General features: G+C 43.8%; 2 protein-coding genes across 12 annotated transcripts in view; both read left to right on the top strand.

Annotated features, from left to right (window-relative positions):
- tacc2 (transforming, acidic coiled-coil containing protein 2) overlaps positions 1-20,032 on the top strand; it is a 37,005-nt gene extending 16,973 nt beyond the window's left edge. For 3 of the 10 annotated variants that reach the window (XM_029835382.1, XM_029835383.1, XM_029835387.1), the window contains 18 exons: positions 926-1,153; positions 8,911-9,014; positions 9,418-10,810; positions 11,910-11,967; positions 12,041-12,239; positions 12,624-12,673; positions 12,787-12,896; positions 13,241-13,382; positions 13,650-13,778; positions 14,080-14,172; positions 16,146-16,283; positions 16,373-16,449; positions 17,101-17,144; positions 17,456-17,464; positions 18,403-18,563; positions 18,736-18,842; positions 18,988-19,108; positions 19,190-20,032. In XM_029835382.1, the coding sequence (XP_029691242.1) occupies positions 926-1,153; positions 8,911-9,014; positions 9,418-10,810; positions 11,910-11,967; positions 12,041-12,239; positions 12,624-12,673; positions 12,787-12,896; positions 13,241-13,382; positions 13,650-13,778; positions 14,080-14,172; positions 16,146-16,283; positions 16,373-16,449; positions 17,101-17,144; positions 17,456-17,464; positions 18,403-18,563; positions 18,736-18,842; positions 18,988-19,108; positions 19,190-19,255 (3,229 nt within the window). In that variant the 3' untranslated portion in view covers positions 19,256-20,032. The remainder of the gene's footprint in view (positions 1-925; positions 1,154-8,910; positions 9,015-9,417; positions 10,811-11,909; positions 11,968-12,040; positions 12,240-12,623; positions 12,674-12,786; positions 12,897-13,240; positions 13,383-13,649; positions 13,779-14,079; positions 14,173-16,145; positions 16,284-16,372; positions 16,450-17,100; positions 17,145-17,455; positions 17,465-18,402; positions 18,564-18,735; positions 18,843-18,987; positions 19,109-19,189) is intronic. The other 7 variants (XM_029835379.1, XM_029835378.1, XM_029835381.1 and 4 more) reach the window with 6 other exon arrangements.
- Positions 20,033-20,381: 349 nt separating this feature from the next.
- Positions 20,382-24,501, top strand: ly6pge (lymphocyte antigen 6 family member pge). 2 transcript variants are annotated; one of them, XM_029835390.1, is made up of 3 exons: positions 20,382-20,531; positions 21,680-21,796; positions 23,308-24,501. In XM_029835390.1, the coding sequence occupies exons 1-3, from the start codon at positions 20,471-20,473 to the stop codon at positions 23,499-23,501; spliced, it is 372 nt and encodes a 123-aa protein (XP_029691250.1). In that variant the 5' UTR covers positions 20,382-20,470; the 3' UTR covers positions 23,502-24,501. The 2 variants fall into 2 exon arrangements, 1 of the variants encoding a protein (XP_029691250.1); XR_964526.2 differs by lacking the exons at positions 20,382-20,531; positions 21,680-21,796 and adding an exon at positions 21,806-22,479 and having other exon boundaries at positions 23,308-23,445.
- Positions 24,502-24,702: the final 201 nt, after the last annotated feature.

Genomic DNA, 24,702 nt, shown 5'->3' with positions numbered 1-24,702 from the left:
TCTTTTTTAATTCATTACCCATCTAAAAACTGTAGTATGTTAATATTTTGCGTAGACTATGTTATGACTTGGTGATGCATGTACTTAAGTCGATCCTGTCTTTCCTTGTCTATAATGTTCAGATTGGTATCAACAGAAATCCAGATTTGGCATTTTCACCTTTCTCTTCATGCAGACATCCTGAATCAATTAGAGAATTCTTTCGTGGAGTGACAGGAAGCAGGCTGGCATTATATGTAAACAATACCATCAAGAAAAACACGGTTAAAAGTTCTGACTTAACTGTGAAAGGGGAGCTGGAACGTAACTGAGCCCAGTTTCAGTCTGAAATGGGCCAGAACACGTTTGTGTTGATGTATTTATTTAAGTGTGGTTTAGGTGGAGAAGTTCGGTAAAGTCCTACTGTGCAGAAGAGGCTACTGGTTATTTTTAGAGCTGAACAGGAGGCATGCCCCTGGTGGGGAACAGCTGCATGGGCGTCCATTGCTTCGCCTGTCAGATTAGAGAGCAAACCACTTCTGATAAGGCGGGCCTGGAACAGGGCCAAATCCCGTCTACCAGGTGGTCAACAATGAGCGAGCCAAACTACCTCAGACATGCTACTACGCTGTTGAGGGCAAGTGGAGCGAGCAAAGGAAACATGGGCTGTCCCGTAAGGGTGCTGTTGAGAGGAGAGACGAATCTGGCTTCAAGTTCTTTAGATGACACCGTATTGTTAGGATGGTTGGAGTGAGCATTCTGTTTCTGAAGTCGCTTCTAGGTTTAGGGGACAACACAGAGCAGAGCAGTCGCACTTTCTCTTCTTTTGGGTAAGTTCCTGTTATTAAACCTGGTTTACGTAGGCCAGTGAATCCTGGAGGCTTTTCCAAATTGCCGTACTTGGCCTTCAGCTCTTCTCTTGATGTTGTGTGTTGCTTCCGAACAGACCCTCCCACGCCGACTGTCCCCAACCTCTCGCCTCCAAACGCCACATCTTGTCTGCTCTCCCTCCTCATCTGCACGACACTGACGGCTTCCCTGCACCCCTAGAGAGACCCACGCCTGCCCCTCTACCCACCCCCCCAGCCTCTCCTTCAGCCCTCGCCTCCTCTGCTGCACCCACAGCGGATCCCTGTGTACACCCTGCTTCTGTACCCTGCCACCCTGCTTTAAGGTATGAATTCAACGCTGCACTGCCACTCGTAACATGATATAAGATGCAGCTACACGCTGTATGTCTTGTTTTGGATTTTGGTGTAAATGTCTGACGTATTTGTCCACTATTGAGGCTTGAGCTCGTTTGATGAAAGTGTGCGTCCTTTCAACCCGAGTTCAGGTCCAATTACAGCATTAAATGGACATCTGGCGCCCTGATTGACTTTGTAGACTGCAAGAGATCAACTAACATGCTGTTTCTTCATTCTGAAAACCATAAACATCCTATATATTATACATTACGTTTCACAACTCCTTTCATTCTGTTTTGCTGAGATTAGAAAATAATCACAGTTCACGTCTTCAACTTGATTTAGTAAATTACTGTACAAGTTAAGATTGTTTTGCAAAGGAGTAAAACATTTATTTTATTTAGGAATGTAGCAGTCATAAAAATGAAGAGGTCCGTTTGTGACTAGTCACAAACATCAAGCATATTTTGGTGTAATATTACTCATCATAACGTCTGAGTCCTCATCATATGAGCCATGTTTATTGCACCCAGCACAGTTTTTTCTTGACAAAGGTCATCACATTTAAAATATTTATTTTCAGCTCCCTTTCTCAGCTTGGTGATCAGTATGTTTGAGTTTTTTAAGAGCAAATGACTCAGCCACTTTCTGAAAGCGCTACCGATGTGAACCAGCAGAGGGCGTTTTCCCTTCAGAGCTCAGGTTTATATTCTGCCAGCCAGCATCTGCTGCCTGAAGCCTGCAGGTACATGACCCACAGGCTGTCACTGAATCTGCTACTGTATCAATTCTGCTCTTAGTTTTGCTATTCTTTAGAACACCTCGGTTATATTCATAACTGCAGTGCAGAAAATATGCACAGTACATTCAGAGCATGTCCATCCCCACATCGCTAGTTAAATGGCTTTTAATTATTCATGCGCATGTTATGGGTGTAACACATCTTTCTGTGGGGCAGGTTTGTGGCTGCTTGACACTCCCGGATTTCTTTGACCATCTCAAGTGAAGAAACTGCCTGCTATACTTTCATTTCATTTACAGGGCTTTAATTTTCATGCATTTTACGGGCATATGTAGCTGCAGTTCATCGATTATTTAAAATCCTTGACATACTGATGGAACCAGGAAGGTTCCAAAGTTATTTCCAGTTATGTTGGAGGTCACCCAAGTCTAGTGTGAGTTGTATTGGTTGCCTACCTTTGTTTTATATCATTTGTTGCAAGTTTAAGTTATTAAATTAGATTGTTCTAGTGAGAGAATTAGTGACTGGCTGTTAAATAAAATGATTCATTAACTAGAATTTTCTTGATTTGGTGCAAATCTATCTGCTAATCTGGAGTGTGGAAGAAATGGAACACATAGCATCATTTCTAATTTACCAGCAGTACCACTTACAGGCGTTGGAGTTGCACATTTGTGTGTTCATGTGTTGAGTGATGTGTATTTAATAGTTTTTTTCATGGATATGAGTTTGTAGCTTTGAATTCCAGACATGTTGTCAAGTGGCTTATAGATGCATTGGCACTATCTGATCACTGTAATTAAAATAGCCAAATCAAGTGGTAGATTGACTCGTTGAGATTCAAAGCTGCTTCACATTCAGCTCATCCTTTTGTGCACCATCACAGAAGTGGGAACCAGGCTCCTCCACAGTGACCTTGATTTGTCTTGAGTGCTCTTTATGAATCTTTTAGAAAAACTTCCATCTCCACATCTCTCAGTGCCTTACCTTGCTGAATATTTTATATTTTTATTTTTGTCAGTCTACACACTGCAGCACAAAGCTGACGCATGAACGCACAGAAAGAACTTGTACTCTGCACATACTGTGCTGCCCTAAATTCTTTACATCACTAAATGGAGGATGTGGATGGTCATGGCAATCGATATCTTCTGTGTTGGGGGTTGTATGTGGGCAGTATTTTACTTGTCCCTTTAGGCTCTGAAGCATCGACCAGGACCATCTGAGACTAAAATTACATTGATAGCTTTTGTGAGCATCAATTAATGGACTTGCAACCAATCCCGCTTTCAGCTATGGTGTTAGGTTGAACGTGAGCACTGGTTTTTGTGTGGTTCTCTTCTTTTTAGTCCACCCAGGGACACGTTGGACACCTGAAACCACCAACTGTAAAGTTACTGCAGGCTGGAGCCGCTATTGTGATGAACCGTTGCTCCCAAACTTTCCCATGAATGTACAATAGATGTGTTCTCCACGTGTTTGGTCGCCCGCTTCTACTGTGATGTAATCAGCACCTTTTAAGTAACAGCTTTATTAAAAACTGTAGGGATAGAAAACAAAGACATCATTTTCTTTTTGTAAATTCTTGATCTGCTTTCATTTTGCTTCACTTCATCACGTCTTGGCCATTATTCTTTCAGACAGAGAGCACCTTAGTAGTTAAACTAAAATTAAATATCAATGAATCTACAGCTACAAATCACACAGTGGAGAAAATGCTATTTAAATCTTGCCAACTGAAAACAAAGCAAATGCTGACGTGACCAAACCAAATGTCAGTGGTGCGTTTCTGATATTTCATGCAGCGACAGCTTTGATGAGCACCGGTAAATTAGATCACCAGCCCGATCTGCTCTCCAGGGGGTTTGGTGCCGGAGACCTTTGTCTTTGAAAAATCGATGCACTCATTTGCCATAAAGCGCACGTTGGTGTCAAACAAAGAGTGATTCCCACAGATGAAAATTCAGTAAATAATTTTAACATTATTAGTCTGGATTCCTTTGTTGTTGTTTTTTCTGGTCTCGTGGATTCAGTGGCTTAAAATAGAAAAATAATCAAGTGAGCATTAAATGCTGTTCGCCTCCATGCACGCGCACGTGCGCGCGCATTTCACAGAGCTTATTTACATTTAGCATCGGTGTGTGCTGGAAGCTTCCATTGTGTGAAAGGGAGGGACAAAAATGTTTTTCATTATGCAGCCCTGTGAATGACAGGAGGACTCGGAGGGACAGATAGTGAGGATGGGAGGAGGAAGAGGGTGACGGCAACAATGAGAAAAGCCCGTTAATCTTCCTGGTTCTGAGGAGCTGCTATTGTTAGATTGCCTCGCACAGACGCAGCCGCCGATGAGGGGGGAAGAAATCTTGTTTTTAAAGACACAGGAGGCTGGGATCTGGGGAGAGAGTGGAGGGGGAGGAGGCAGTGAGAACAGCAACAGCGCTCAGCAGCCAAACAGAGCAGACACCTCACACTCGCTCGCCCAAGGCTGCACGGAACAAGCTTTTACGTGACCTGGATTTCTTTGTTGGATCCCACTTTTTTTTTTTTAGCCACCTTTATCGTTTCGATCAAAGCTAAATGATGAGGAAGCTGGAATATTAGGAATATTCAGTCAGTGGAGGACGAGACAATGAGGATGTGACAGAGGAATCCAGCAGCTCTGAATCCTTCACCGCTGTGCTACTGATGCAAGCTGGACCTGCTCCTCCTCTGCTCGGCCGGTGCTCAACTCCTATGACTCAGGCTGCCAGCCTCCACCGCCAGGAAACGGGCAGAAGGCAGCGGTTTGGGTGCAGGTGGATGTTGGAGGGTGGTCAGAAAGCAGGAGCAGACGGCTGAAGGGGGAGCCGCAGCTAGCTGAGGATGGGAGCCAATGAGTCCATGGAACAAGGGCAGGTCTCCTGTCCATCTCAAGAACACATGTGAGTTTGGCTTTAAGACTCCAGGTTCAGCCAAACCTTCAACTTAATCCCAAATCTTTGTAGCTACTATATTCGGTTCTTTATGACACATTCAGTTGTGCAGCTACAGCTTCACATTGTTTCCAATGCAACAAATTCTCATCGTCATCAAAGACTTATTCTCATCTGTGAATTATGGTATGTTTTATATTTTTGACCTACATTTGTTTCCATTCCAGGATTTTTCTTAATGTTTTTTCTTTGCGAGATGACAAAAACGCACAATTGAGCACGCTTTCTTTGTTTTTGTCACCTTTCACGATAGCGATGCGATGTTTAGCGCATGTGCACGAGCACGTGCTTAAATGTGCTTTGGCCGCCGTATAGTCGCTTTGGATCGTTTGAGATTCCCAGTAGATGTCGGAATTAGGCAGCGCGTGGGTGCCTCGGGGATTCTGCTGGTGTGATGTTTGGCTCTTCGCGGGGTGAGGAAGTAGCGGTCACGCTGGGAGCTGAGGCTGGTGACGATGTAGAGATGGACCACGCTTTGTGCTCGCCAAAGGAGGTTATTTAGAAATGTCTGGGGGTGGGGGACCTGAGTCAGAGCAGGTATGCCATGAACTGAGCCTCTTCACTTTATTTATATCTCAGACCCTCTTTATTGTGTTGGAGCAAAGCCCCAGAGTGGAGGGGGGGGTGCGGGTGCATATGCCTTCAATAACAATAACAATAACAATTATACAGCTGATAGGACTCTGTTCTCTGTCCTTGTGTTGCAGGATGTTAGTAATTAAGTTAGTAATTAAGTCAAGAGCAGGAGAAGGAAGCTCCCACAACTAGAAGGTGGCATAAAAACACTGAGTGGTTGAAACGTTCTGCAATTCACTAAATTACTGGATGTGCTTACTTATATATATTGTTATATATTGTTTTCTCTCTTTCTCCCTCTCTCGCAGTAATCAACCTAGCATCTGATCTCGTAATCAAATTGAGAGCACCCCCCCCCCCTTGCTGTCCTCTTATTGTTTAGTGAACCATCTGGTCAAAGTCAGCCTTATATTAGACCCAGTGAGGTATTACCCATAGGGATTATGTTAGCTTGACACTTTATAATCACGCGTCTTCTTCTGTTTTTGAGCTTTTGGACATTTTTGGGATGAAGAGGTACCATACTTCAGGAGGGTTTCGCTATGTTGATTGGAGATGAGCTGTTTGGAGGGAGATGAGATGGCTTCTCTTTTTGCCAAGTACTTTCCACTCAAATTCTGTTTCGATGACAACATGCAGACAAAACCACAGATGTGCACTTTGCCAACATCAAAAACTTCTACATCACATCTGGAGGAAAGCCAAGAGGCACTTGTAAAATGAATCTATGGCAGATTATTGCTGTTGCACGTGTATGATGTAATTCAGTGTGATAAAAGCACAAGAGCGCCCTCTATCTGTCACACCGCTGATTGCATCCAGTGACATGAATGATAGACAATAACATTAGTACTTTTACATAGGTTTCTTTTTGCTGTAGTGTAGACGCATATATATTATAAATGCAAACTATAACAGTTGTTGTCCTCTCACAGAACTATAAGACAATGTGTGTTAGTCAACACACTTGATGCAGATGATTGCTGACTAAGATATTCCTGCTGAGAGATGTTCTGTCTTTAATTATCCAGTTACACTGCACAAATCATCTTGATATTTAAACCCCCAAACCACATCTGTATATCTGATCTGTACATCTGCATGATGCACAGATCGTGCTCTTGATTATTGATCAGATCATTTTGAACTATTAATTTAAAAAGGTTACAACTGCTCAGAGAGCACAATCATCTCCTTTAGTCCTTACGTGAGTCTTTCTCTACCATATTTTAGAGAGTTAAAGTTGAATATGTAGAGGCAAAAGAGGTGGGGTGTGTCTGTAAACACAGTTGGATTTGGCTGTTAGCAGAGACCTATTTTACTGTCTGAAATGCAGCATCTGTCTCCCTCCAGCGTGCCTGTCTCCAGGCACCACGAGCTGCTATTAACTTCTTCTCTTTGTTTCTACTCAAGCAGCTTAACAAGGCTGCTCACCAACTAATGCTTTTTCCTTTTGTTTGCATTTTTCTAACATAAGGCTACAAAATATGGGACGTTAAAGAAGCAAATTATCAGAGTTGCTTTTATTCATCACATTCTATTGTTTTATTTTTCTTATAGTCTCCTCAGTTGTCTTAGATTTTAAACATGATCTTGATTACATGCTGGCCTTAAATGTGCAGGTCATCTTCCATGTTGTGGTAAAAAAGAACACACACACACACACACACACACACTGGGCCCTGTGGGTAAGGTAAGCCTCTCTATTGTCTTTCCAGCATCATGAAACATATGGTGGGAATCACCAGTTACCATAGCAACCCAAAATGTCCTCTGCAAAGGTAAAACCTGGACGCTGAATAAACTGGTAGTTACTCTTTTGTTTTTGTGATGAATTTGAGCAGTTTGTGCCTCTAGTATGAATGCTGCACATTAAATCACTGTTGCTGAAGGTCTTTTTTTGTACTATATGTTTTATTCAGTAATGTGTTATGGCGCGTGCATATTGCACTTGGCGTGTTTTAGAAATTGACATAGTGAACCTGGTTCCCGGTGACTGACCCAGTTGGATTTAAAGTGTAGTCTTATCCTGTTGACACACACAGGGATTATTGCTCTCCTTCCTTGGTCATGTGCTGTTTTGATTACACCCACAGCAAACGAATGGAGGTGTTAATCCTGTGATGTGTCCCCAGAGATGGGCAAGATATTGTCTGCAGCTTCAAAAATGATCCAGTCCTAAGCTTTATGTCCCCAGTTTCTCTTTTATTGGGGATCTTCATCTAGGTGAAGGTTGCGGGCTGTTCATTTAAGGGTGGACATTTGAATAATGGTTCCTCTATTTTAATGTGTGCATATTATAAGTTGAAGTGTAAATAGCTTGATTTTGAGTTGAAAACAATTCAATTTACCTTCACACAGAGCATTTTTGTTGTGTCTGCTCCTTTTGTAGAGCAAAATCTGGGTGTGTGGGATTGTCCTCATTCCTTTTGTGATGAGATTAAGAATATAGAAAAAAGGGTAACTAGGGATTCTGCTGTATCATGTTCAGCAGGTGGATATTGTCTGCATTTTGAGGGAGCAAAGGCAGAGAGGAAGACCGAGAGAGAGGGGGGAGAGGGAGCCAGCAGAGAGCTGCTGATGAATACGGTATGCAGGTGGGGGGCTTCTGCAGCCTGTTTCAGGGGAAGACATTTCATTTTTTGGAGGAGGGAAGATGGACGGCTCTCAAACGGAAATCGTGACCAGGAATTCATCTTGGAAAAGAGAAATGGGGGATTTTTAGCGCACTTTAAAAGCAGGAAAAAAGGAAATATTGATCGAAAGATGAAATGGTAGTCATCAGCAGCTGCGATGGCTGTATTTGTTAACCTGTGTGGCTGTAAAAGACGAGTTAAAGCCAGTCGGCCATGGCAGGGAGTGTGTGGCAGGCGCTATCTCCGCTGCAGTGGGCTCGCTGGGGCTGGGACACGCTGCTGGGAGGGGCAGGCGAGGCCAGCCCGGGCTCGGATCCGTCTCAGCGGCACTTGTGGCGTATTTCCTGGGGTGCACGTCATGATAAAATGATTTGGGATGCAAGGAAACCAGTCAGATGGAGGTGAGATGCGAGGGACAACTTTGATGCACCGATCTAATCTAGGTTCAATGGTGCTGGCATGGCTTTTGGAAAAGGCAGATTGTGCTTAGAATGAACCAATTTCCAAATTGTCACATTAAAATGTGTGATGTCTTTTGAAGTTTCTATTCCTCAGCAATGTCGTTGGACCATCAGATTATTTTGTGTGCATTAAATGTGGTGTCATGTACCCAAAAACACATGATCAAATATTACATTTGCTATTGAATATTAACCCTTCTTATCAAATGTGTTACTTGAGATGAGCTTTATTGGGGAAAAAGGGTAGTTTAGCTCCTGCTCAAACGAATTGGTGTCTCTCTTCCTGGTACACTCATAAATCAATAGTTCAATACATTTTTAACAGCCTTTAGCTAATGTGTCTATGTTTTGTTAAAGGAGCTCTGACTCTGATGGAGCATTTGAAACCCCAGAAGCTACAACTCCAGTGAAGACAGCTTCTCCTACTGAGCCCAGAAATCAAGATCTACCTTCTGAAAAAGGTGATTGCCACTATTATTACAATGAATTATTGGTGTAGCTGTACTCTGGGTGGGGGGAAAAGGGGAAGTGTGGCTCCATCTAGTGGATGAAGGTGGTGGTGTGACCTGGTTTGTGCGATCACGCCAGCATTTCTTATCACAAAAGAACTGAGGCTTTCCAAGTATCTTGCATTTTAAGTATGACAGGGCTGACCAATCATATGAGTCTCTTCTTGTCACGTGGTTATTTTCCCCGTCTTTTTAAAAAAATCAATCTCAGCCTGAGACTCTTGTATCTTATTTATAGTACAGTGGCCTCTATAATTGGATGTGTTGGTCAACCGCAGCTTCTTTCATTACATCTATAACCCAGTGGTAGTTTAATTAATGTTTTTTTAACATTATACTTCTTATTTTCTCACAGTATCTGATGTCTTGGCCCACGATACTGTTTGTGATTTGACCTCGGACGATCTACCCTTGAATGCATCGCCCATTGTTTTTGATGAGGACAAGCCCATTGCAGCCAGTGGTACCTATAATATCGAACTTTTAGCTACAGAAGGGACAGGCCATACTCTGACCCGTTCCCTGAGCCTCCAGGGAGGTGAACTAGATAATACTGGGCTCTTAGATGGGTCAACAGCTGAAGACTTCCGTCCACATTCAGAGTCCTTCAGTGTAGGCACAGAAAGTACCCCCGGGACACTGCTCAGACCCAAGAAGGTTCGTCCTAGTTCCTTGAAGAAAAAGCCGCTGCTTAGACAACATTCCAACCCAGAGAGTCCGAGGGCAGCTTCGTCAGGCAGTACACCAGAGATAAAGAAGCAGACAAAGGCTCAAATTGCCACCCCTCAGGACGAAGTAGAGGCATCTGCAACCCTCAGTCCTGGAGGGACCCTTCGAAAGACCAGGAAGAGTCGCGTGGAGACCCCACCTCCTGTCCCTGAAGAGAAAAGTATCAATCAGGAGACCCCTGTCATTACAGCTTTACCCCTGTGCCAGGAGGAAATCCCTCCCCCCGAGAGCCCCCCAGGCAAGCGAGAATCTCCCATTCCACCTACAAGCTCCTACAAATGGGATCCAGACAATTTTGAAAATATAGATCCCTTTAAGACTGGGGGCAGTAAAATTGCCAACTCTCCTATACTGAGTCGTAAAGACCCTGTGTGTGCACCCATAACCCCCCCTCCAGTGAATCCCTGTGTCTCTGAAGCAGAGCTTTGTGTTGCAGCTCCTTCTGAAAGTGGTAGTAACCCCGAGGAGCAACCCATCATCCCTAAAAACCAGTCGGTAAGGCTGGAGTTTGACTACGCTGAGGAGAACAGTGAGACCTCACACCAGGCATCTTCAGAGCCCAAGAAAGTGGGCAAGAAGCCTGGTGGAAAGATGCCCCTGCGGAAACCGAAGCTGGGGCTGAAGAAGGCCCCTGCAGCACAGACGGAGCAACTGGACAACAATCCTCCAGTGGTCCACAATGGCAACGAGGAGGCTATCCCGGTTCCTACAGCCTCCTACAACTTTGAACCTGACAAATGGGAGGACCCCAACTACAATCCTTTTGTTTCTAAGAAATGCATCTCCAACTCCCCCAAACTGCCCAGGCCATCATATTGCTTTGATCCAAACAACTTTGATGATTCCTTAGATCCCTTTAGATCATCAAACATGATAAACAACTCTCCTCCCAAGGCCTCGGCCTCATTTGAAATCTCGTCCAATGACTATGAAAATGACAATGACAATGACAACATTGGTGAACTTGAGGACCAGAATCAGAATAAACCTGCAAAGAAGAAGAAAACTCCTATTAAATCGTAAGTCTGTAACTCTAACGGGAGCCGACACTAATGAGTGTTTGTGTGTCATCTTCTGTAGGCCTGTCTTTGTTTGTCACAGGTCTTTTTGTGTGTTCTGCTGTTGTCCCCTGTCTGTCTCTCTGTCACCTGTGTCTGTGTATCTCCATGTGTCACAGGAAGTCCAGAGGTGTGTCTTCTCTATGTTGTCTGTTGTAAGTACAGGGATTAAGACATTCTCTCATGTTGACCCCTGAAGCAGCTCATGGCAATCTTGCTTTTTTCCACCTTTTTCATAACATTTTTGACCATTTTAATGAAAGGATTTGGGAATTATTTTTTTTTAGATAGAATTTATTTATGCAGAATACACACGTGCATTGGAAAACGGCAACTGTGCAGCAAGTTCATGGTGAAAATATTGACACCTTGTTGTTATTTCCATCTGTAGAGGTGTTTAAATGCACATTAGTTCCAGGAACCAAGGTTAGAGATGTAGTATCGCATCAGTGCTGCAGAGTTCAGTCATTATATTACAAACCACTGTACTCGTGAAGGACCCTGTGGTTGGAGACGTGTGATTGTATTTGCTAATACTGATAACGTGTAGAAATATATATTTGATCCTTTGCGTTGTTGTAATTCCTGGTATTTAGCTTTACAGCTCCTCGTGCTCTCTGCGCTGCTGTTTTTCCTCACAGTATTTCAGGAGTTACATAAAGCAAGTGTCCTGTTCCGAGTGTCTTTCAGGACAAATTTAATAAATAAAACCAAACCGTGTCCATAAAACTGCAAGTTGTATTCGTGGGCTACAAAAACCTACTAACGGTTAATCCATCCATACCACATTAACACTAATGTATTTGGGTTTTGTCAGTTTCTGTAAGAAATCCCACTTAACATCACTTTACTCCTTCCTGCAGTTGCTTACAAATAACTCACACATATTTCACAATTTTAGTACTCGCACGCTGATCATCGGTGCATCGGTCCCTTAGTCTGGCAGTTGTGACTATGATTTGCCTTTTAGGTGTTTTGATCAAGGTGATCGTTGGTGCTAATAGCAAATAGCCTGTTTACGGAACATACTGAATCCTTATTTTTTTGTTTTTCTTCTCAGTAATACTTTCAGAGTGAAGAGATCGCCAAAGAAAACTCCCTTGTCCAGTCCATCACAGGTGTGTGTAATTCCCTGTACCTGTCTGCCTCCTCCTGTCTCACTCACCACCACCGTCTCCTCCTGTATCGCAGGATGCCGAGTCCCCGGACGAGCCCCAGTCCCACCTGCAGGATGACCACGCCACAGACGAAGAGAAGCTGGCCTCCTCCACCAGTCATAAGTGGGCCTCCCTGCATGACGCAGATTTGGACTCTGTGCAACACGATTTCCCTGAGCCCTGTGACCTCACATCTTTTGTTAATGAGAACAGTCTTTCTCCTCCAGCTCCAGGTGAGGTTCAACTGTCTCCTCATTCCCCTTTTGTATTGAAGCCTCCCACCCCCCTTCATGTCCAAATAATAGTACAACAAAGACAAATGGTGCTCAGAAGAAATTCAGGTTTAGGTAACACAAAACATGCAGCAGCTAGCCATTCTCTTCCATTCAGCGATACTATTGATTCTTGTTGTGGCCTGTTGGCCCAGTTCTCCACTGGCCTCTGACATTCAGGAGAGCCACCTTTTCTCATAGGCTGAGCCTGCACATGTGGGTCAGACAGGAACAGAGTGAATCAAGAGACAGCCTTGCCTCAGTGTCCGATCACATCGGCGCGCACTGTTAAATAGTTTTTCTAATCATCATTTCTACGACTAAAATCGTGCATTTGTGCTTCAGTACAAGATTATGAAATTGAGTACATGGAGAAGATTGGATCCTCTTCAGCTGTGAGTATTAAATCTATTTAAAAACATAGGAAAACCAAATTCTGTTATTTCTAGAATATTACACTTATTGCTGAACACGTGTAAAATCATAGTTTATTTTGTGCTTCTTCTAGCCACTCTCTGTCAACAAGCCATCCTTGTACCTAAAGTTGGACTCTGTATCTGACAACTTCAGCAAGAATAGGGGCCCCCATGGATCTGAGCCCAGCTCTCCCTGCACAGGGTACGGCCCATCCAGCTGTAGCTTTATACCTGTCTAGATATGCATGGAGATTCTTCTTATGTATTATAGCCCTTTCGGGATCACACAGAGGCTGCTGTCCCAGCTGCATACAGGCAAAGGCAGGTTACACCCCTAAATGAGCCCCCAGCTCATCACAGGGGTCTGTGTGAGCACTTGAGGGTTTAGTGCCTTGCTCAAGGGTACCTCGGCAATGCTCTGAAGGTGTCCTGGCACCTAATTTTTTTTTTATACTCAAAAATTTGTGTAATTTGCCATATATACCGGTACTATGTACAGTGCTTTATGTAAAACACTTCTCGTGCACACTCCTCTCTGCTTTGCAGAAGTTTTGAGGAAATGGAAGCGCAGATAACAGCAGGTATGAAGACTCCTGTGCTAAGCTCCCGGGCGGGTCCAGAGGGTTCAGCTGGAGATAAGGGCAGGAAGAGAGAAAGTGAGGCTCTGAACACAGAAAGGAATGAGCAGGTATGTTGTGTATGTTGTGCTGGGAAAATAACACTTTGTTTTGTCACCATCACGTGAAAAGAAGTGTCAGTTTTTGAGTTTGTCATTTATATCATTGAGTCACAAGGGGGGGGGGGTCATTCTACAGTCTTCTGGGAGACTTTACTCAACTTACCAATCCCTAAAAAAGCCGCAAAGACTCGGCGCTTGCTTAGCCATTCTGACCCGTGCCCTCCTCTTCCTGCTCTCTGCCTAATCCTCCTGGTGCCCCTGTGGCCCCCCATACAGGGCCCATTGGAGGCCCATGTCCCAGAACAGGCCTTGCCAGATAGCCTGTCTGAGTGTGATGATCCCCTGCAGTACCTGGAGCCTGACCTGGCTGAGACCAACCCCACTGCATTTGCTCAGAAACTCCAGGTGTGTTGGCAGACTGCATATTTGCCCCGTGTTGATGAACCTTGCCCCAGGCTCATTGGTCTGTTCATGTAAACCTTTTTTTTTTTTTCACATTACATCTAGAATTTCCATTTTAATTTTGTGTATCCTTGCACCTAAATTTTGTCAGAATAGTGTGATTGATAGAGCATATAAATAGTGGACAGCATCACTTATTTACCCCCTCAGCTCAAGTGTCTGTGTGTTTTCCCTTTGCTCTCTCATCCTCGGGCCGCACGTCTCCCCACAAACCCCTCAAAAATCCCTTTTGTGTGCGGCCCAGGAGGAGCTGGTGCTCGCTGCCCTGAGGATAGAAGCTCTGCAGGTAGCCAAAAGCATCTCTCAATGCCCCTCCCTCTCTACTGTAACCCCCCAGGTACTGCGTTGACTTCTGCACCTGGTGTATGCAAGAGTGTGTGTGTGTGTGTGTGTGTGTGTGTGAGGGAGAGTGTACAAGAGAAACAAATGTTTGAGTGGGTGATAATGCAGACGTGTGCCAGTTGTGTGTGCATGAGTGTGTTTCAGCCTGCCCCTAAACACACGGTTCTGAGTGTGGCTGTAAGCTCATGGCCTGATCAACATGATGGCTGCACCACAACATCCTCAGTTCTCCAGTTCCCACATATAAAATCTCTAACATGGCTTTAATGCGTCCAGCTGCCACCCCGACTCAGCAGCAAGATCTACCAGGTTGATTCTTTTGGAACGACTCTCAGTTCCTCTCCCCTCTGTCGTGCATGTTGGGCAACGTGCATGTTGCCCTTTCATGAGAGTATTAGTTGATCACAAATGTGATTGGGAATGTCTCAGAGTAGAACTAATTTTAGCAGCAGCGGAGTTCTTTTTAAAAGATCTCCAAGGCTTAATCGTTGATTCTTCCCAGTCACATTGCTGTTCTTTTCCCTGACTAACAGCACTAACAAAACGACATGTCAGGTAGGTACCAGTGTTTGATGAGTTTTAAATTGTAATCTTTAGAGCTTGATGCTGGTTGGAGGGTTTGTGATGGAACAGCACAGGTGACCATGGAAGCATAGTGAGACCTTCTGATTAACAATAGTCTTTTTTTATTATTTTGAAGTCGATGGTGGACAGTTTATAGTCTGTTTCTGTCTTTCCTTTTCTCATTAATGTCCTGCATGACAGTCTCGACTGAAAATGTCTAGCACTCGTCGGTGGAATTTCAGTGGTTCTCCCATATTCAAAGTAAGAGTGGTATCACAACCCCAGCTGTAGAGCGCCCCCTAGCGATTAGCACTGTTAGCACATTCTGTATGAATTAAACCCTTTGTATTTTTTCTTTCTCATGTGACACTATCTAAAACTGTTGGAGTAGCCTTTTAAAAAATTTAATTCAAAAGTCATTTTTCTTCAGCTCCAAATGTATTTAATGGATTTTAAGTGATTTTTGCCAGTAATAAACCAAATAAAGTGACATTTGCTGTGGGTTCCTTGTGAGGTGTCCTGGTAGAGCAATTTTGGTACAATTTACCAAACTAAGTGTATATGAAAACCACCATTTGTATTTTTAAGTAAAGAAAGAATGTTGATGAATGTTGATGAATTGATGCAATTCTGGACAGGTAAAAATTGTGGGTGGGACAGATTATTGCCACAGTAACTATCTGTTTAATTTTAATTCAAGGCCCCTTGCTGTTGTACAGCAGGACCGTTTTAAAGTTGAGTAGCTTAATCTGTATAAACTGCATTAATATGGGAGCAGAAACCCAAACAGGAGCAGACTATGAGGATTTGATGAAGCCATTTCACCAAATCCTTTGATAATCCAGCTCTTCTGTAGATTAATTAGATTAGTTTCAGTGTTTGCGCGGACAACAGTGAGGATTATTTTTGAAATGTGATACCATACAATGTGCCGTTCCAGCCACCAGCACCTTTTTAAAGTTTGACCCGTTGTCAGTCGTGTTATGTTTTAGAGCAGAAGACCGACATTCTTCTAGTGGTGCTCAATTCGCACCCCCACCCCCCCCCGTGCCCATGATTTAATCTGTATCAAATGTTTCCCTCCTTCCCCTCCACCGTGCCTGGACCCACAGTCAGTGGGTGATCTGTTCAGCTGGGGGCAGAATCAGACGGGGCTCTGGGCTAATACTGTGGCGATGGGCACAGTTTCATCCAATCATGTAGTGGCTGACCAGCTCTCCTGGAGCATCCCTACCCTGCCTCATTTACATGTGTATTATGCTTTGCAGTATATTTTGATGCAGTTTGACGCTGCTTTGCGGTTGGCTCAAGGGTTTTGTAAGAGTGTGTGTGGGCAAGTTGTCCCATGTTTGGTTTGTGATGTTTCCCTTCCTCTCTGTCATTTCTGCTGGCTTCTGGAAGCAGCGCAGGGACGTGGTATCTTCCATGGAGAACGCCGTGTCCAAGAGCTGCCTGTACTCCCGGCCCACGGACTACATCGAAGGGGAGAGTCCCCACTTGCCCAAAGATCTGGACCACTCACTGGGCATAGCGCGAGAAGAGGTGTGTCACAAATGTTTGAACCCCTCGTCGTGCGTTCGACCCTTCATTTGCCGTATTCAGCTTTCTGACACTTTTTCCTTGATCCTCAGGTTGTGTCCAAGGAAAAAGAAGTGCTGGAGTGGAAGAGGAAGTATGAGGACAGCCGACAGGAGGTGATGGAGATGAGGTAAGTGGGATTTGGGTTGACATTACATCACAGCAAGAATCCCGAGCAAAGATTTACTGTTTCATTTTTGAAGGGGAAGTTGTCACAAAGCGCCCTGCTTTCAGGCCCCGCCTACTGTCACTGTTTGTCATAGCCAGTGGGTTTCTGACACTTAACCTGCCACCCATAGCCTTGGGTAACTGCTACTGCTGAGGCCTCTGTTGGGCTAATGCAGCTCTGCAAAAATTTAGATACTCCCACACGTTTCAACAACGGCTTTCTGTAACTGTTTCTCAGACAAAAGTGCAGCTACTGAGCTGAAACTTTGGCCTCTGAGAGCAGGAGGTGGTTGTGGACCAGCTGGCTGCAGCTCAGTTGGTGTGGATAAGACGAAGCTTACTTCATTTGACTGATTGGACTGTGTGTGTGTTGGAGGGGGGGTAATCAATCCTCTTAACAGTGCTGATTGCTGTTCTTTAAAACCAGGCTTGCTATTAGTCAGGTGTAAGATCTCGCACACATACAATAATACCAGAAACTGGATGTACAGTTTAAATGAACAGAAATATCCAGACAGCCGCCGTCGCTCTGCCCGTGTCAGAAAAGATTTCTTTAATAATAGCGTAATGCACAGGGAGGAATAAATGAATGATGTGCTCTTGTTTTGCACAGGAGGATTGTAGCTGAATATGAGAAGACGATTGCCCAGATGATAGGTGAGTCTCCCTTTGAATGCTGAATGAATCCTGATGTCAGCCACAGGTGCAGGCTTCTGGTGGCAGCTTCTTTGGTTGCACTCTACACAATTCCAGCCCTCAGCTCTTCCTCCTCTGTGAATTGCTCAGTTTTATTTTCATGCTGGTAATTAAATGACTTGCACTCATCAAAGCGCTATCACCAATAAAAGGACTTCTGTCCCTGCTAACACCGGGCTGTCTCACATCTTGCCCTCCCAGCTTGACTTAACACAGTCCCTTTTTTTGTTCTGCTCCCATTTTTGCCCCTCACTATTTGATATTCCTGACAGGCATGCCAGGTGAGTAACTTCGGGACTGTACTTCCTCTGTCTGTTTTTGGCCCGTGCCCATTCATTAGCGAGGAGAGCGTCCATGCTCGCTGTCTCCATCTCATCCAGTGACATTTGTTGATCTTTCTCATCTTGTCTGTATGAGGCTTTGTTTTGAATGTCACGCCTGTCGTTCCCAGTAGCTGCTATACATTCAAAGGCATGTTAATGACCCTTTGGCGTTGTGTCTGTGCAGTGACATGAATGAGCCGTCAACCTCATGGCCCAGAATTTTCTAATTCGCCAATCTTGGGGAAAAGAAGACGAAATAGTGAACAGTGTAAACCGTAACTCTGCAGCCCCGTTGGCTTCAGAACAGACTTAGATTTATTTGATCTACATTAATTTGCAGCCAGCGGGTATCAGAGTGGATCCGAACTTTTATTATGGGACCGTTGAGAAATTAGCCGTGCCTGGATTTACTAAATCATGGTTCTCCCCACTGAACCACGTGTTCCAACAGACCGTTGAAAGTCGCTTTGTCTGCTCCAGAAATGTCTGGATCGCTCCGGTGTTAGAACTTTCCATTCAGTTGTATCTTATGGAGGTGCTAAAAATAGATCCCCACCTGATAGTAAGGTGATTGTTTAGATTACATTCAAACCAACTTTGGGATTATGGGGGACTTTTTTTTGTCATTCAGTAAAATCAATATGTGTAATTTATTCAGGAGAGTTTGGATTTCAGTGGGGAACTGAACTAATGAAGGATGAGATCTCTCTAGATCGTTTCCCCCTCATTGTTTTGATGTTTGCATGCAAAGCTGATTCATTTTATACATTCATGATGTTTAGAACTAAAAACTTCTCATCCAACCAAAGCCAATTCACATCACAGTTCTGTGTGTGTGTGTGTGTGTGTGTGTGTGTGTGTGTGTGTGTGTGCGCGCGCGTGTGTGTGTTCATCAGAGGATGACCAGAAAGAGAAGTCTCTTTCGCACCACACCATCCAGCAGCTGATCATGGAGAAGGACCAGGCCCTGGCTGACCTGAACTCTGTAGAAAAGTCTCTGGCCGACCTCTTTCGGCGTTACGAGAAGATGAAGGATGTTCTGGAGGGCTTCCGGAAGGTTGGTAGCTTATACAGTCGTAATAGATTATTACTACTGATAATAGGGCCACTGGCCTAGCCGCCTGAATGTCAGGTATTCTAAATTCTACACATTAATGTGTTCTTTACTTAATAATTGCATTATCTTGGTGCTCAGCATTGATCATGGGATATTGTCCTGCTTCCTGCAGAATGAAGATGTTCTGAAGAAATGTGCCCAGGAGTATCTGTCCAGGGTCCGGAAGGAGGAGCAACGTTATCAAGCCCTGAAGATACATGCGGAGGAGAAACTCGATAAGTGAGCAGACACTCGCAAGCTTCTGTTTATGCTTCGCTGCTAATCGTGCATAATTACACACCGCTTGGCCAACTCGAACAGTGCACACGCGTGCCTGTTTCATTAATATTGCGGAGAGCTGCTGACCTTATTCTGTGGTTTCCAGAGCCAATGCAGACATCGCCCATGTACGGGTGAAGGCCAAACAGGAACAGGTGGCCTATCAGGCCAGTTTGAGAAAGGAACAGATGAAAGTGGACTCGCTTGAGCGCACGCTAGAGCAAAAGGTGAGCTCCACTTCCTGATGTCCCCGTCCAATGGTTTCCAAAAGTGTGAAATCATTCGCAATATGTCGATTTGTGTCACAGAACAGGGAGATCGAGGAGCTGACTAAGATCTGTGACGAGCTGATTGCTAAAATGGGAAAGAGTTAGCGACTGCATCTCACCCGGGTCCGATCTCAGAGTGGGGAAAAAGAACCTGATGAGCAGAGCGGATCAGATTTGCTTGACCAAAAGACTGATGGACGTCAAAGATCCCAATGGTCCGAGTTACTTTTCCTGCTGACTTTGTGTACAGAGGAGCCGCAGGAATGGTCTCCTAACGGCTGTGTATATTTTTTTGATGTGTCAGCCAGTGTATTCTGCTTAAAAGTTTCCAATATCATATCATAAATGAGTGTGTGTTTGGAGAAAAGAGCATTGTTAAATTATCTATAATGATGTTGTTGCCATGACAGCCACTGAGGGAGAAGACTGTTTACCTGTTATTGTTGTTGTCTCCTCGTAGTGTCGGAGAAAGTCACAACTGTAGATAAATTCAGAGTGTTGACGCGCCGCCAATATCACAAAAACGTCCTGCATGTGACAGAAAGGAGACCGTGTAGTGACAATGTTTGTATATGCTGTAGGAAATTCCTGGTCAGAGAAGAGATTCCGGTGCTTTGATAGTAAGTCCGTTTGACCTCTGCCTGCTTCTCATGTAACCTTGTAGATATTTGTCATAGCTTTGAATTTGTGGGACTATTTTTGGGAGTTTATTTTGATAAAAGCCAATTCCGATTGTGACTGTATCTAGTTGGGAGCAGGAATTTTGTTCCTGGTTTGTCCTTGTCCTGCCATGGCCGTCGTTCCTCTCTAAAACACCAGTTCTCTGCACAGCCACTGTACAGCATCTGCTTACAAAGTGCAATAAAGTATTCAATTACCAAGCGCTGGTTCCACTGGCGTTCTGTCCCACCGGAGCTCTTCTGTTACTGTGGCATCAAAATGGAACAAGGTTTGGTTCCTCGCTGCTCAGATTGATTTTATTAAGAATCTGGCAGTTTTGGCACCAGGTTCTTGTCCTCCAGGATGGTGTCAGATGGGGACAGGGATGATTTGAGACTGTCCACAGTCCAGGTGGGTGTGGCCAAACCTCAGAAGCGTTACGGTGAAAGCTGCTGGATAAGATCTCCAGCTCCTGCAGCTCCTTTGGCTGTTTGGATGAAGCAGCCTCCCAGAGACGGCTCATCGGATGCACAGATTAAGCTCCTTGTGTGTGTGTGTGTGTGTGTGTGTGTGTGTGTGAGGGGGGGGGGGGGGGGGTCTCCAGAAACAAACAACCTGCTTTTCATTGTGCGATCAGGACGACTGAGGACTACCAGCACCATGACAGTTGTCCAGAACTGTTGCCTGCTCCTGTTTTCTCTGGTTCTTCAGGCATTTTCTAGTAAGAATACTTACTTTTCTTATTTTTTTTACCTGTATCTTGTCGCTTTAACTTCACATAAATAGAAATTGAAATGTACAAAATGGATTTTAACAAAATCTTCACTTTATTTACTCTGAGTAAATGTCTCATGTTTTGTAGAATTATTGGCCTTTTTTCAGTCAGTTTTGCTTGTTGGTGTTCTCTTAATTGAATAACTCTCTGGAGCATTGGCTCCCTCATCCTCTTCTCTAACCAGGATGCAACCCCAGCAGCTAATCTCTTAATAGGCCTGCAGGCTAATTCTTCCAGCATGTGTGTAGAGCAGCTGTACTCTGAGGATCAACTGTGGTCAACAAACGGTGGGGGGGCATTCAGCACGCCATGTCAAAGTACTGCAGCAAACGCTCCGAGGGGACCGTTGTTTCCATGGCAACCACCTGCATGATAATGCAAATCAACATGGGCATTATTTATGTTTCAGGCAGAGAAATAATAAAGGTGTTTTTTGTCTGACTGGGACAAGAAGTGTGCTGCTACAAAGGATGCCTAAAGCCATCACTTTAAGTCTAGCTCCTCTTAGAGGAGCGACATTAAAGGCCATTTCTAAGGGCTGTTTTAGAATTTGTAAAGGCAGATAAAAGTTTTTTTTCCCCATAAGTTTTGAAGGACCTTCCAAAGGTCAGCTCGTCTGTCTTATAACCACTCCGCTGAGAGCACTTTGGAGAGGCATTAATGTTGCAGCTTAATCCGCCGTAGCTCTGGACGAAGCTGGTAGAGATGATTTCCATTATAATCTTGAATCCAATAGAGGCTCTTAATAACTGCAGGATATGCCCACACTCTAATTCACTGCTTTAAAATACAATAACTGGAATGTAAATAAATGAAGGATATAAGTGAAAGTGACTAAAATACATGTTTTTTGCGTTGCAGCGATATTCTTGTAATTCTACAGTTCCATTAATTGAAGCACAGTGTCGGTTTAAGAATGACATTTTTATAGTACGTAGTTTTTATAGTACGTTATCGTTATGTCTCACATTACTTGTGGCTGTTATATTTCCCGACCATTGATCATTCTATCTCACTGAATTTATAGTTGTAGTTTTCCACCTGTCATAATGATTTAAATGGTAAAGTTGACCCGATGCCTCTGCTTCTGTCAGGTGATGCTCTGCAATGTTACACTTGCATGGGTTCCAATAATGATGACTGCAACCGGCAAGGTTCCAAGTCCTGCCCCAACTACTCTGATGCCTGTGCGTCCGTGGTCGGCCACGACAGTGAGTCCAACAGGACGGTCTTTATCCCCTTTTATCAATAAATGTATTGTTATTTTTACAGTAGTTTTATTGGTATGTGCGGATGCACGTCTGCTTCTTCTATTCATTTTTCCTGTCTCTCATCAAAACTAATTAAGTGCACTTAATTTCACTATGCACTTTGACTTAGGACCTAGACGCTTACGTTTTCTGTGTTTTAGTGTTCCATTAAAGTCTTCAGTGACTGTGCTTCCCGACAGATTTAGGCATATATTGGTTTTCATAGTTTTCTAGTTTAAGATAAGTAACATTGTAAAACGAAGACTTAAGGTATGACGGGAGGGTGAGGCATTCTGGGTACTGAAGTTTTCCAACTAAAAGCATTTTACAGGTTGGTATTTGTTAGAGCGTAACTGTTGTGTTTTGTGGAATTCTCCTATTCCATCTTTAATTTTCCTGAATTATTTCTTTAATTCTTCTCTTTAATTTCTCTTTAATTATTTCTCTCTAAGGGATAAAATGGTTTAATTGACTAAAAGGCCGATGCGTCCTTGGTAGCTAGGCTAGTTTAATGAGCGCTGTCACTTTAAGTAGCGTCTGCACTTTGTGCCCACGTGACCGCTTCTGACTCGTTAAAAAGGAAGCGGGAGCTTTCAGTTGTCTTGGTTACCTGTCCACATTCTTACCTGGTGTCCGGCTGCTTGGTGAGTTTTATTGGGTTTCTTACTTTTTTGCTGGCTTTGTCATCTGCTGTCATGGTGGCTCCTGCTGTGCTGTTGGGTCTACTTGGTAAAGATAAGGATAAGTTCTGGATAAGTCTTGGGTTTGTTTGGTATACTTGTAGAACTGTCATTGTCTCCATGCTCCTAAACCTAAATATTGATATTGTGATGCTGTTAATGGATATGGATTTGGTGTTTGACTGTCTTTCTGAAGCTTTAAATGTTTGTTCAGATTGCATTTTCCCTTGCTTTGGAATGTTTGACCAGCTTGTAGCAAGGATGTCTACTTCCTGGTTTGCCCAGTGGTTTCTGGGAGCTGTAGTCCAGCTGTATTTCCTTTGGAGAGACAGAGGCTGCTGGGCTATATCACATTTGCCTTTGAGACATACATAAATGCTTGGGATTTGCTACTTTGAATGTTATTAATGTGTTTCAAGATTTCATTTGCTGCTGATATTTCATATTTGAATATGATGCGTAATGTGTGAAGTATTTAAAATGCATTTGTTCGCTGACATCATGCTATTGAACTTTTATGCCCTATCAGGATACAAAATGAATTGGTTGGATTTAAAACATCTGGTGTAATGCTGTTTAATATTGCAATGTGTATGTAAATGCTGGAAAGGTTGTGCTTATAATGCGCATGAGTGAACCCTTGCATTTCCTGATTTCAGGTTTATTACCTGCTCACTGCACTTTGGAAATAAAAATAGCAAAAGTAGAGTAATATCCTTATAGTTTGGACACCAAGTTCCCCTTTCCGTGGGGAACACGGAGCAGTAACGTTCTCCCCATCGTGTTTGTCAGGCGGGGTGATGAAGTCGTGCTCCTACAAGTCGTTCTGCAGCCAGGCCAGCAGCCAGGGCTACAGGGCGCCGGGCGTCACCGTTCACTGCTGCTACAGCGACGACTGCAACGCCACCAGCTCGGCCTCGCGTCTGCCACGTGTCGACGGCCTGCTGCCGCTCCTGCCGCTTGTCTTCACGTGCTTTTTCCAATAGACCTCTGTGGTGCGACACTCACCCCCTCTCTCTCGCTTCAACTCACTGTTCAACAGACGCAGACAGACGGGCTCGGACCGGATCTGTTGGACTAAATCTATGATCAGATGATTCAATGACTGTTCTGAAACGGAGCGAGGTGATGAATTACAGGCTCCGATCATTTCTCAGCTGACTGCAGTTCCGGGTCGCTGTGAGTGTTTCACCTGTGTCTCTGGGCTCCGGTGGTTCAGCAACGCTTGTTGTGCCGCAGATGTTTTTGTGGCTAAATATGGCACCAAGAGTTCAACCAGCTGGGGTTTCCTCATTAGACGCTCGTACCTGTCAGTCAAACATCTGAGAAGCTGTGTGTGATTTATTCTGGGGACAAAAACACAACCCAACAAAACTCCGACAAGCATTTCTTCCTCTGCAAATCCATTTGAGCCGTTCACCCTGGTGTCCAGGTTGTGCTAAAATTTGATGTTAATCCACCTCGTTTAAAGTCGCTTAGAGAGCAAGCGCACATGTCAGTGAAATACTTACAGACTGCATATGTTGCATAAAGAAAATCCAGCTTAGGAAGTAAAAATAACCACTTCTACACTTCCCAAAGCTCGACTGGTATTCCATGACTTTATCACCTGCAATAAAAAAAAGCCCACCCCAAATATACAATATATATTGTCTTTATGTGACTCATCAATGTGTCATCCTTAATATAAACTCTGATTTTAATATTGCTCTTATTATTATTTTTAGTTTATACTGCAGGCAACAGCACAAATGTTGGTCACCTCTTTTGCTCCATACTACCGTTTTTATACGATGCAAATACTCATTCGTGGCATTTAAGTCGATGATCTGAATTATGTGCATGTGATCATGTTTTTCCGTGTGCTTTTTTTTTTTTATATTTCTTGTACATGTTTTCAAAACGCCTGCTGGACTGATGCTGAACTACTGCTGGAATCACTTTGAAGAATCTATTCTTTCATAAAATAAATCCCCGATGAAATGACTTGTTGTCCTTTTCTTGGCCTCAACGTGAATCAGAAGATAAAAGCAGAGAATCTAACAAACACCTTCATTTGACTAGTTTGGTTTTACAATGTGTGCTCAATAACTGGAAAAAATACGATCGTAAGTATCCTAAAATATATATATATTTAAAACATTAAATCCAAATGTAGTGGTAATAAACATTAATGAGGCTCAGTAG

The sequence above is a fragment of the Takifugu rubripes genome, chromosome 4 (genome assembly GCF_901000725.2).
Source record: "Takifugu rubripes chromosome 4, fTakRub1.2, whole genome shotgun sequence".
NCBI lineage: Eukaryota > Metazoa > Chordata > Actinopteri > Tetraodontiformes > Tetraodontidae > Takifugu > Takifugu rubripes.
The sequence above is the reverse complement of the archived record's forward strand: the minus strand, read 5'-3'. Positions and strand labels throughout refer to the sequence as shown.